General features: G+C 42.6%; 1 protein-coding gene and 1 long non-coding RNA gene across 2 annotated transcripts in view; one reads left to right on the top strand and one right to left on the bottom strand.

Annotated features, from left to right (window-relative positions):
- LOC137521360 (uncharacterized) overlaps positions 1-12,672 on the bottom strand; it is a 284,522-nt gene that overhangs the window by 223,280 nt on the left and 48,570 nt on the right. The window lies entirely within an intron of this gene.
- Positions 5,532-7,106, top strand: LOC137521294 (posterior protein-like). The gene has a single exon (XM_068240370.1). The coding sequence runs from the start codon at positions 5,532-5,534 to the stop codon at positions 7,104-7,106; it is 1,575 nt and encodes a 524-aa protein (XP_068096471.1).

Genomic DNA, 12,672 nt, shown 5'->3' with positions numbered 1-12,672 from the left:
CCTTGCTTTACCACATAGGCCATAGCCCCTTAAGAGGAAGTGTAATAAGGGCCCTGCCTTAACATAGATATTACGGTAGCTAAGACTACTCCTGGGCCTTTCTTGTAGTTGAAGAGATGAGTGAACTGTGACACCACACTTAAAAAAAAAAAAAAAAAAAAAACAGGGTTCGATTCCTGGCCAATGTATGTGAGTTGGCTTTTGACATTCTACAAATCCCTAAGCAAGCTAATTTTTCTCTTGAACATATCATAATGGTACATGCTAGGCTGGCTCCAGCATGTAATGTTGGTGGTGGTATAGTGGTGAGGAGAGCTGCCTACCAAGCACTAGACCTGGGTTTGATTCCCGGCCAATGTATGTGAGCTGGCTTTTGAAATCCTACAATTCCCTGGAAGACAACACCCTCATCCTCTGAAGAAGAGAGAGAGGAACGGAGGAGGGAGCTGTTGTGGGGTGCAATATAAGGAATAACAATAAGCCAGGAGCAAGCTAACAAGCCTACAAGAGCCTAACTAAGGTCTCCCTAGCAGAGTCTGTCAGCAGCTGTCCCTTAACTAATTACTGTAGGCAGACGAGTGAGTAAAACGGCTGGAGAACCTTGACTTTTATAAGGGGGGGTGAGCATATCGAAGTAGGTGGTTTTGGCGTGGGTCTCAACCAGGTGCCCCATAGCAGCAATGTAATGCTGAGTGGGGTGCATAAGTGTGATTCGGGCCTCTGGTTAGTGGACCCCGAATTACATCTCCCTCCAGGTTGCGACAACTCATAGGGGAAATAGTATCTAATGCCATCAGGGAGTTTTGCGGCAGCAGTGAGATCCATTATTCAGCTCTCCTGGCACCCAGCTCAACGGTGATGCATACATATGTACGCTGAGCATACACATGGGCCCTTCAATTCACTTTTTCTCCCAAGTTTTCTTCTAGATTATATTTTCACAACTAATCCATAAAATATCTTTTAACCTACTTTTGGTAATTTTTCACTTGCAGAGTGCTGAAAAGTTATGTTCAACAGAACATAAAAAATGATCCTAGGAGAAAACATAGGAGAAAAGTGAATTGAATAAGGGCCAAAGGAATCCTTTGTGGGCAGAACGTGTTTTCCTACATGGACTCTGGAAATCATGCTTGTGGTGACAGGCATCCTATTGTATTAGAACATATATTAGGAATGGAATGTTATGCCAGGTGCATTATTGTATAGCTGGGTTGTAAACCACTATTACTGCTCACTGCTTTGTGCTGTGGGATTTATTTTACTATGCTTGCAAATGCATCATATTATTATTATTATTATTTAGTATTTATATAGCACCGACATATTACGCAGTGCTGTACAGTGTGTATATACTGTATATATCTTGTCACTAACTGTCCCTCAAAGGAGCTCACAATCTAATCCCTACCGTTGCCATATGTCTATATTATGTAGTGTAAGTACTGTAGTCTAGGGCCAATTTAAGAGGGAGCCAATTAACTTATCTGTATGTTTTTTGGAATGTGGGAGGAAATCGGAGTGCCCGGAGGAAACCCACGCAGACACGGAGAGAACATACAAACTCTTTGCAGATAGTGCCCTGGCTGGGATTCGAACCAGGGACCCAGTGCTGCAAGGCGAGAGAGCTAACCACTACGCAACCGTGCTGCCCAGGCCCTTTTAGCCAGGTGCTCCACCCGGCTAATTTTGGTCAGCACCCGGCTGTCAGCGGCTTACCTCCTCCTATACTGTAAGCAAAATTTTGTACAGAAGCGCCGGCCCTGCATTCTCTTATTTCGCCCCACCCGGCAACTTTTTCATGCCACCCGGCTGGAAAAAAATTCTGGGGAGAACACTGTATTATGCCAAGCACCGAGCAGCACTGCTGCTTGTCTGCATAGTATAAACATAAATTACCTCTCCCTGTTTATCCTCATTATCACTGCTTTGTGTACTGGGCATTAGAGATGGCCTGAACGGTTTGCATAAGAACTGATTTGTGCGAACATCGGTGGTTCGTGTTCGCTGCGAACGTTATGCGAGTTCAACCCACCCCCTATACTACATCATTGGGCTAAACTTTTACCCTCTACATCACAGTCAGCGGACACATGGTAGCCAGTCAGGCTACACTCCCTCCTGAAACCCCCCCTGTCAGGAACCGGCCCCGCGGCACGCTTGCTATATGGTTCCCGACTGCGGGTTTGACCAGATCAAGCGGGAAGCAGCCTTATTCAAGCTAAAACAAGGCTGTGACCCCTCAGAACACTTCTCACTGCCACCACTAGCTGCCGCTAGACACTTCCACTCTGCTGTCGAGTAATCTGCACACAATCCGCGTTTTCATATTCGGGTCAGCTGTGCACTTTCGGACGAATACGGGAACACCACGCGCACACACACACACACAGTACAATCATACAGTAGCACGGCACAATCAGGCACTGACTTGTAATGCAAGCTACACTGCAGTCTCTCCTTCTAGCCTATGAGTGTTAGTTTAGTACAGCAGAAGTCAAACTTATTAAATAACGATTTAATATTCCAGGAAAAAGTGGAACAATGCAGAAAATAACATATATAAAAGATTTACAAAAACAAAGTAAAAAGTTACAAAATAAAAGTTACAAGGATACACAACAAGACAAGTTTGCAAAAATAAACAGGAAATAATGTTACCAGCGTAGGTTAGAACGTGGTTGGTGGGAGAACGCCGTTTCCGATTCGCTCGGGTTCATCCCTAGCTATGCGCTACCTCCAAGAGAAGATGATCTGTGACTGTCCCAGGCTGAGTTATATAGTCCGCTGGGTGGCCTGGGGCATTTAATGTTTCGTCCCCAAAACTAACGCAATTTCCCAGATTGTGACATCATGGTCTGCCGAGCCCCTTGTCACATCTGGGCTAGCTGTGATATGCGAATTTCAAGGCTTTTCCTGTCCTACTTTGATTTTGCAGACTTCAAAGCAATTCAAACACTTCATCTTTCCAGAATGAGTCTGATTGTAGATTTGGTCATATCCTTTCTGTGATATGCAGCTTCAAAGGTTTTTCCTGTCCCAATATTCAGATCATCACAAAGGACTTCCCTACTCCTGGTGACAATTGATTAAGGCTTCCTCAACATTCCAGCAGGCTGTCATATGTAAATTCCAGAGTTTTTTGTTAGCCTTTGAAGTTCCCTGACTCTGTCCTGATTTGTATATTGGGACAATGGGGCTCTAATTAGCTCCCTACTCCCAGAGGAACTGAGGGTAAATGTATTCCACACTGTTATACAGACAAGTACAGCTTCCCCCAAAGCCAGATGACCACACATACATACACATCTGAAGTACACAGCCGACAGGAAAATGAAAGTATACTACTGTATTATCCCAACATCATAACTAGCTGCTATATTCCTGACACCCCTCGTTATAAAAAGCAGCTGCGTAGGCCATGATATCACTCTGTGTGCTGCGTAGTTAGTGAGAGAAGGGAGAGAGTTGCTGCAGAAATTAGGGAAAGCTTAGTTAGGCTGTTGTTAGGCTTGTTAGCTTGCTCCTTGCTGATACTTATTGCAAAAATGCACCCAAAACAACTCTTTTGAGAGCTAATGTTGTTCTTGTGATCTGTTTTTTTTTTTTTTGCGTGGCCCACTGACACTTGCATATACAGCCCTGTCAGTCGCAGCTGGCCCTTGCTAATTACTATACTGTGCCACTGCCAGGCACAGCACATTCAGTGCCTACCTTTTCACTGCACCTGTGTGTGACAGCTGCACATTTGTAATACCAGTCCGACAGTGCATACCTGTTCATGTTCACTGCACCTGCGTGACAGCACGCAGTGTTATATACCAGTCACATAATAACTGTTCACTGCACCTGAGTGTGTGACAGCTGTACATTGTATTGATGCCAGTCACTGCATACCTGTTTACTGCACCTGCGTGACAGCACGCAGTGTTATATACCAGTCACTGCATAACTGTTCACTGCACCTGTGTGTGTGACAACAGCACATTTGTAATACCAGTCCGTGCATACCTGTTCACTGCACCTGTGTGTGTGAGACAGCTGCCGTGCATACCTGTTCACTGCACCTGTGTGTGTGACAGCTGCTCATTTGTAATACCAGTACATGCATACCTGTTCACTGCACCTGTGTGACCGCACGCTGTTTTATATACCAGTCCGTGCATACCTGTTAACTGCACCTGTGTGACAGCTGCACATTGTATTGTAATACCAGTCACTGCACATCTTTCACTGCACATGTGTGACTGCACATTGTTCTACCAGCAGTCACTGCATACCTTTCACTGCATCTGTGTGACTGCACATTGTATTAGTCAAGTCAGTACATACCTTTTGTTGTATTTTATCGGTATAAACTGTGTATTTCCAGGTGTGCCTTAATGGAAAAGTATGTCTGGACATTTATGTTGCTATGAGAGATTTACAGTGAATCTAGTTGATCAGCTGGGGCCTTGCACAAAGCCTGTGTTTCATAAAGGACTTTTTACAACCACACACATCTGCATATGAGTAAATAACACAGCAAAGACAATGGCCTCTGACACTGACCCCAGCCCCCGCAAATGGCCATTGAGGAACTGGCTACCCAAGGTGAGAGGAAACTGAGTTATCTGGTTTGTCAACAATGGTCCATGGGATTAGCTACAAGTTCCTTCCCCCCCAGCTGCTAAGGGCAGGAACTATTGATGATGTATAACACAGAGTAGGAGTCTCTATACCTGTGGTATCCAAATAAAAGACAATGTTTGGGAATCTCGCTCTCTCTCTTGGAATGCTGCTGCCATGGAGTGTGGAACAGAATAGGGGCTCAGCTAATGAAAGTGTGTGACTGTGCATAGGGTATATGGAGCCATTATGTGAGACACATACTTTGTATGATCTAACTTGTACATATGCATATTTGTAAATAAACCCCTTCTATTTAACCCCTTTGAAACAACCTCAAGTGTCTGGTCATTAACATAGAAATAAGTTAACATAAGAAAGAGTACATTCTACATTTGGCACCCCAAGATAGCGTGTGGATAATTAGTAAATCCACATAGAACCCTATAACAGAGAGTTACTCTAGCTAATAGTTCCAGAGAACGTGGAAGACGAGGGTAAAGGACCTAACGGATCACTTGAGCGTGGACCCTGGACACCAAGGAAGCATATGAAATGCGGTGAGTTGTTTTGTTTTTATATATATATCAATGCATATATGTATTTTGCTTGCAGTTTGTGAGGTTTGGCTTTATGTATGATGAGTTAACTGCTAGGAAGATATGTTGTTGAAAGGGTACATAGGTATGCTATAGGAAACAATAGGTTTCAGGAATTGTGTGGATTGAATATGAATGGTCTGTGAGAATCAGAAAAAGCTTTGTCTGCTATTGGTATTGTATTTGTGTATATACACTGTGGTCAGCCATTGTGAGTATAGATCACATTATCTGGAAGCAGGTAGAGGTAAAAGTGAATGTATTACGAGGACAATAGCTTTTGGGTTGGTCATTATAGCTTATGTTTAGAGCAGTTTGGTGAAAATGGAGATTGCACAAAATTTTGTCAGTAAATACGCCACGGTTGATGTGAATACATGTGCGAATGAATCCCTTGAACAGCAGTTTGCGTCATTGGTTGGAAAATGTGAGAAATATAATAATGGATTGCAGCAGACATATTTTGGAAACAAAGTACAGAAGATAAAGCTTGCAAATGAAATTTCGATTTTACTTAGGATGAGGGTCATATCAGAGCAGAGAGCGAGAGATTGGGCTGCAGACAGACAGCAAATCAGAAAGGACCTGGATAATTTTAAGGATAATTTGGTAGTTATGGCAGATTCATCAAGAGCCGATTTGCAGGAGTTAAAATTAGAGGCAGATGACTGGAAGGAAAGGAATAGTGAATTGGAGAAACAGATAGAACAGCACAAGGTCAAATGCGCCTCAAATGAAACCTTAATTCACTCACTCAATGATAAATTAACCCAGATGCAAGAGCTGGTTACCTCTTTAAAAAGAGAACTGTTACATACCAACTCTTTGTTGATACAGAAGAAAAATTACATATTATCAATATGTGAACAAAAAGCAAAAACGTGTGATTCTGCAAATGTCTGCACTATTACTGATGACAGTACCTGCAGTGGGGTACAACTAGCAGATGTGTCCAGCCCTACTGTGCTAACAATTCAGGACAAACTGCGCTTATGTCAGATTCTGGGCGATTTTGATTCCCTAGAATCACCTGTGAGGTTGTCTAATCAATTTGAGGCAGTGGTATGTCAGTATAGTCTAAATGATGGAGATGCATGTGCACTTTTACGCGCCTGGTTGCCAGGGCCCTTAGCCACTCGCATAGTTCTGGAAAATTGTGGTTGTGTAGCAGATGCAGGAGGTAGGAGACAGGAAGTACATCGCGTATTGGGAAGCCGTGATGAAAGAGGCGTGCAAGCGTTGGCAAGCATGAGATTCATGAAAGGAATGGATCCTGTGATATTTTGTCATGAGTACATTTCACTGTATAGAGTGGTCCATAATTGCCAAGATATATCATCTGATGATGGGGAGTTGCTATATTCCATGGCGAAGAAATGTTTGGTAAGCCGCCCAGTTAAACTTGCTCTTAAAAATGCCATCACGTATCAACAATTCATTAATATACTGAGGGATTGTTGTGAGGAGGGCAATGAGGGAGAGACATCCAATGTATCTGTGGCATATAAAGGTACACAGAGAAACATTTTCCGATGTTACCGATGTCATAGACCTGGCCACATAAAACGATATTGCAGAAGCCACAAAGTTAAGGATAGACACACCAGCAATATCTCCAATTGTGTAAGCACCGTCTCCCCTCACGATCATGAAAAACATGAGAATGTTGGTGCATTTCAGGGCCCAGATAAGCTGGAAAACAGAATTTGGAATTGTGGGCAACAAACAAACTCTAAAGAATTTGATAATGTTGCATTCGGTGCCCAAGGACACTGGCCAAACATTCCAGTTTATGCCCCGCTAGCCAGTATGCCATATTGGCTAATCTGTAGTTTGTCAAACATTGCAATCCCTTTTTTCTTGGGATATATGGAAGAGTGTTCAAAAATTAATGTGTAATAATGTATGGCAAATGAAATACAATCTGTTGTATCAACAGGTTTGCAGTATAGGGGTAGACTAACAGATTGTGAAGTAACAATGGTGTCTTAATGTGAGGATATTAACATAATTATGCTTTGTTTTTCAGATATCTCTGAAAGGAAATGTATGTGGTAAAAATTCAAGCCATCTAACATTTGATTATGTTGTATTCATGTATTGTGTTTTTCTTTCTCTCCTCTTTAGCCAAGGGCATCTACATGGAATTTGTTTAGGATCCATTCTAAATTATAGAGGTTAATAATTAGTCTGCAGAAAATACCATGAGCTCATGAGTTAAAATCCTAATTGTTTGCAAACAATTAAACAATAGAAGGTTTAAGGAGTGAAACTGAAGTAAAGGTGGTTAACAATTAACTTGTACAGTCTGTATTGTTGTTGTTTCTTTTCTGTCTTGTTCCTATTGACACAGATGGCCCAGTACTGAAGACAATGAGCTCCACAGGATATCAGCATCTTTGTGTCAATGTACTAATTGTACAGACCTGTGTGTAACTAACTTACGTGTGTGTCCTGAAAGGCCTGTACGTTTCTGTGTGTTTGTTTGTTGGTTTGATTAGTAACAAGCAAAGAGTTGTAGTTTTTTTTTTTTTTTTTTTTTTCTCTCTCCCTGTTCAGTTTTTGAATAATTTTATCATTTATTTTCGCAATACATTTTTTGCTTTTCGGTTGTGGGGATTTTTGTTGCCCCATACACCATTTTTTATTTTGTTTTAATTTTTTCACTTTTGTGGTTTTTTTTTTACATAGAAGTATTGAGAAAGTGGTACCTATGCTTTGAGGTACCAAAGGGGGGATTATATACACGATAGTGAAGGCATGAGCAAACACAGCTATGAATGCTGTTTGCCTATTTATACTGTATATTCATAAAGAGTACTCAAATGCAATTTTACGGTTACGAATAAACCTCTGAAGTTTATAATTTGATCTACAAGCGAAGGAAAGTAATGGTAAGGGTTGCCAATACACTCATCGATTTTCTCAGTTATTTCCTTGCAGATTCAGCTGCTAGGAATCGATTCCCCAAATGTCAGATCAATTTTGGCGATTGAATAAATCGATCGGACAGGTTGGAAAGTTAAAAACAATCAGGAGCAACAACTTTGGCAAATTAATGGCCAATAACCTTGCACTGCATTGGGCAACTCTGCAATACGATCGATTAGTAATAGATTCCCGGCTGGAATCTATTGGGAATTGATGTGCAGTGGTTGGTAGGAATCGAGTTATTCTGAATCGATTATTTTCCTAAAGGAATTGATCGTTTTGGAACATTGGATGGAAATCTGTAGGTGTTAGGCCAACTGACAGCATTATTTAAGATGAAAGATTTTGTTCTCTTGTAGGACGTAGTGTCATATGTTACATTTTCCTGAGAGCTCTTGCACACTACATGCAATTCCGATTGACAATTTTGGGACGCGATTTTACGTGCGATTGTGAGTTACAATTTTGAGTCGGTACTGCATGCTGAGTTTTTTTCGTATGCGTTTTTCTGCGTATGTCGACAGCGCTCAGTGAAAATCGGAATTGCAAATCAGATTGGCAGTGTGCAGGGGGCCGCAGAGATATTAGCACCCAGCAGTAGTGGAGATATTTATTTTCTTTTATTGGGATTTATAAGGAAAGGGGGATGGTTTCTACACTAAAATGCCTTCCCAAATAGTCCTCTCCCAGGTTGGAAGGCTACAGAGAGTATTCTCATGGTTATGTAGGGTGTGGTATAGATTCATTGACACAGATGAATTGTAGAAGGAAGTGAATGGGTATTTAGCCCACAGGGATGAGGTGAAGTCTAAAACCAAAAAGAATGTATGTAAATTCACACAATTGAATGGTTAACAAGAGTAGCCATGGCTTCAAAGAAGCCAGTGGAAATGACCTCCAACAATGGTTTATTATTAAATAGCTGGGCATCACCATCCATTTTTATTTTGTTAGAAGATAAATTAAGCTTTGAAGGTGGATAAAGCCAGAACAGCAGGCGTATTCTTTGTGTGTAAAACCTTTATCCAGGTAATTTAATAATCAGGCCCACCCTTTTCAGTATACAGTGGGGGTGGGTAACCTCTGGTAATTTAATGTCTAGACACCAATGATATAGAATCAAGGTACTGATAATTGATTAGAAGTTAAGCTTTTTTGTTTCATCTATATATATTTGGTGTCCAATCCACTGAGAACAAGACAATGTAGGTACTGAAATGTAAATGTGTTTTGCAGACCACATGACCTACAATGGTACAATAGTTTTCTTTTATTATATTTTCATGTGCACAATCTACATACACAAACAAACACATTGAGAGATATATTAGGTGGCAGTGGATAATCCATGGGTATGATGTGTCTTTGTCATAAAGGTATAAATTGATGCCAATAAATCTGCAGAACCAACTAAGGTTAATTCACATGATAAGATATTGCGATCTGGTAAATCCAGGTGATACATATATGGCATGATGTTGTATATTCACCCTTACAATTAATGTCATGTCAATGTACCGATTAGGTGTGAGTGGGAATGAATGTTGGGTTCCTGGTCATTGACCCCTGCATAGCGAGGATGGTCTGTCCACAGGAGAAATGATTCCCAGTAACCTTGGACTGTGTCACACTGCCGGGGGTAACTGTTATTTGATACAGCCCAGCGGTGGCTTGCGTCCAGCAAGAACTGTTTTGCGACTCAATGTAGCTGTGCGGAGCATACAGAAGCTATCCGCTGAAGGGCACATGTTCCGGATCCCAGCCATGAGGGTGTGTCCATTAGGCACAACAGGAGGGAATGTTGTATTTTATCGGTATAAACTGTGTATTTCCAGGTGTGCCTTAATGGAAAAGTATGTCTGGACATTTATGTTGCTATGAGAGATTTACAGTGAATCTAGTTGATCAGCTGGGGCCTTGCACAAAGCCTGTGTTTCATAAAGGACTTTTTACAACCACACACATCTGCATATGAGTAAATAACACAGCAAAGACAATGGCCTCTGACACTGACCCCAGCCCCCGCAAATGGCCATTGAGGAACTGGCTACCCAAGGTGAGAGGAAACTGAGTTATCTGGTTTGTCAACAATGGTCCATGGGATTAGCTACAAGTTCCTTCCCCCCCAGCTGCTAAGGGCAGGAACTATTGATGATGTATAACACAGAGTAGGAGTCTCTATACCTGTGGTATCCAAATAAAAGACAATTTTTGGGAATCTCGCTCTCTCTCTTGGAATGCTGCTGCCATGGAGTGTGGAACAGAATAGGGGCTCAGCTAATGAAAGTGTGTGACTGTGCATAGGGTATATGGAGCCATTATGTGAGACACATACTTTGTATGATCTAACTTGTACATATGCATATTTGTAAATAAACCCCTTCTATTTAACCCCTTTGAAACGACCTCAAGTGTCTGGTCATTAACATAGAAATAAGTTAACATAAGAAAGAGTACATTCTACACCTTTCACTTCATCCATCCCAATATGGACAAAACAACAGGCAGAGGCAGAGCCAGAGGCAGGCCACCCGGCAGGTCAGTTCGAGGTTGTGCTGTTGTGGTTTTGTGCAGCCCTCGACCAAAGTAAAGTGTTCAGAAGAAGACACGTGCCATCAACCCCCAATATTGTCAGGACATAGTTGACTATTTAACAGACAACACCTCATCTTCCTCAGCTTCCGTACGGAAGCGTGACATATCTTCCTCCTCCTGCTCTGATTTTGGCACCTCACTTAACACTCAGTCGGCAGCCATCACCAAAGTGCCATCATCCCAGGGCTCAGCGGTGTGGACATTTTTGTGTGTGTCTGCCTCAGGTGAGAGCAATGCCATCTGTACTCTCTGCCACCGAAAATTGAGCCATGGTAGGACCAAGACCCGCATAGGGACAACTGCCTTACAAAGGAACATGATGAAAAAGCACAAACTGCAATGGGATGACCACCTGAAGAAAAGTAGCACACAAAAGCAAAGCCACACACCGCAGTGGAAGATACCAGGCCGCAATTATTTCTCAAAAAAGGCGATACCCAAACTGCACCGTGATGTTGAAAGGCAAGTGGTGTCATCTCTGGCACACAGCGTTGGGTCAAGGTTCCATCTGACCAAGGATGCCTGGTCTGCAAAGCACGGTCAGGCCTGCCTGAAGACTAAGTCAGTCCCCACGCACAACATCTCTGCCTGCATACCGTGTGACTGCCTGCCCCAAGACTAAGTCAGTCCCCACACAGCATCTCTGCCTGCAGGCCGCTTGACTGCCTTCTCCACCACCACCAACAGGGTCCAGGACTCCAGGTGGATTCCTGAATTTTTAAGGCTGCTACTAGCAGCGGCCGCTAAGAAAAACAATTTTTTCTGGTGCGTGTACATGCCTGCCTAATTTTTCTGGCTGCACTGCAGCTGAAACAACAAAACAAAGGCATGTAGTGTACATGTGTCAATTCCCCTTTGTGATCGTTACCTTGCCGCGGTGAAGAGGCTTGCGTATCACAATGAAGCAATGACCGCCGGCTATATGAAAGTGTTGGGGGGCAAACCCAAGATAATAAGGTTATTGCTTCATTTTGGACAGACCAAATTCGATCAGCTGGACAGTCACTGTTGTTCTATCATTGAGCTACCTCAGCCCGGCTAACATATGGGCTTGAAAAACGCTATGGCCTGCACTCTCGTCATGGTGCGCACCAGTCCAGCATGGCCGTCACTACACAAACAGCTGTTTGCGGTGCGTTACAAAGTGAGTTTGGTCTGTCAGTGTGAAGCAGTACACTAATTAGCGAGGAGAACGCCAGCGCATACCATTAAGGCTGCATCTGAAATCACCACCAGCTCAGGAGGAGGGGCTGGGAGCAGCTAACCTGACAGTTACATAGTTACAAAGTTAAAAAAAGGTGGGGGGAAAGGCTGAGCGTCCCTAAACACATGTTGCAATTAAATGGTTAATTGCACAGGCATACACCGCCCCTGTCAGACTGAAAAATGCATGCCCTGCATCCTAGACAAGTGCTAACATTTATTAAACTAGGAGGAACTTTAGCTTCCAATATGGTTTGCATGCAAACTATAGTATAGTTTGCATGCTAAGCAAAAAAAATGTGTAACTTTGCAGCTAAGCAAAAAAAATGTGTAACTTACATTTTGTTGAACAGCGAGGAGAACGCCAGCGCATACCACTAAGGCTGCATCTGAAATGACCACCAGCTCAGTGTGAAGCACCTAAATAGATTTTGTGCACACTTTGCATTCAATTCAGATGCAAATCTGCTACTACTTATTATGCAAACAGGAAACTCAGGTGGAGGGGCTGGGAGCAGCTAACCTGACAGTACACTAATTACACTACCTGATTGATGTATACACATGCAAGATGTTTTAAAGCAATGTATGCCTCCAATTTAGCTTGCAATGTGATTTCTGCCCTTAAAACGCTGCTGTAGGGGCGGAGCCGACCATGGAGGAGTGAGGTCGTGTGGAAGCTGAGCTCCCGTCCCTGTGTGCCTAATTTAGCCTATACTAAAGCTATTTCTCACAA

Source organism: Hyperolius riggenbachi, chromosome 6 (genome assembly GCF_040937935.1).
Source record: "Hyperolius riggenbachi isolate aHypRig1 chromosome 6, aHypRig1.pri, whole genome shotgun sequence".
In the NCBI taxonomy this organism is placed as follows: Eukaryota; Metazoa; Chordata; class Amphibia; order Anura; family Hyperoliidae; genus Hyperolius; species Hyperolius riggenbachi.
This window is presented reverse-complemented; position numbering and strand designations above follow the sequence as displayed.

Excerpts from the sequence above, each read along its gene's own strand:
- LOC137521294 (XM_068240370.1), top strand. The coding sequence starts at position 5,532 with ATGGAGATTGCACAAAATTTTGTCAGTAAATACGCCACGGTTGATGTG.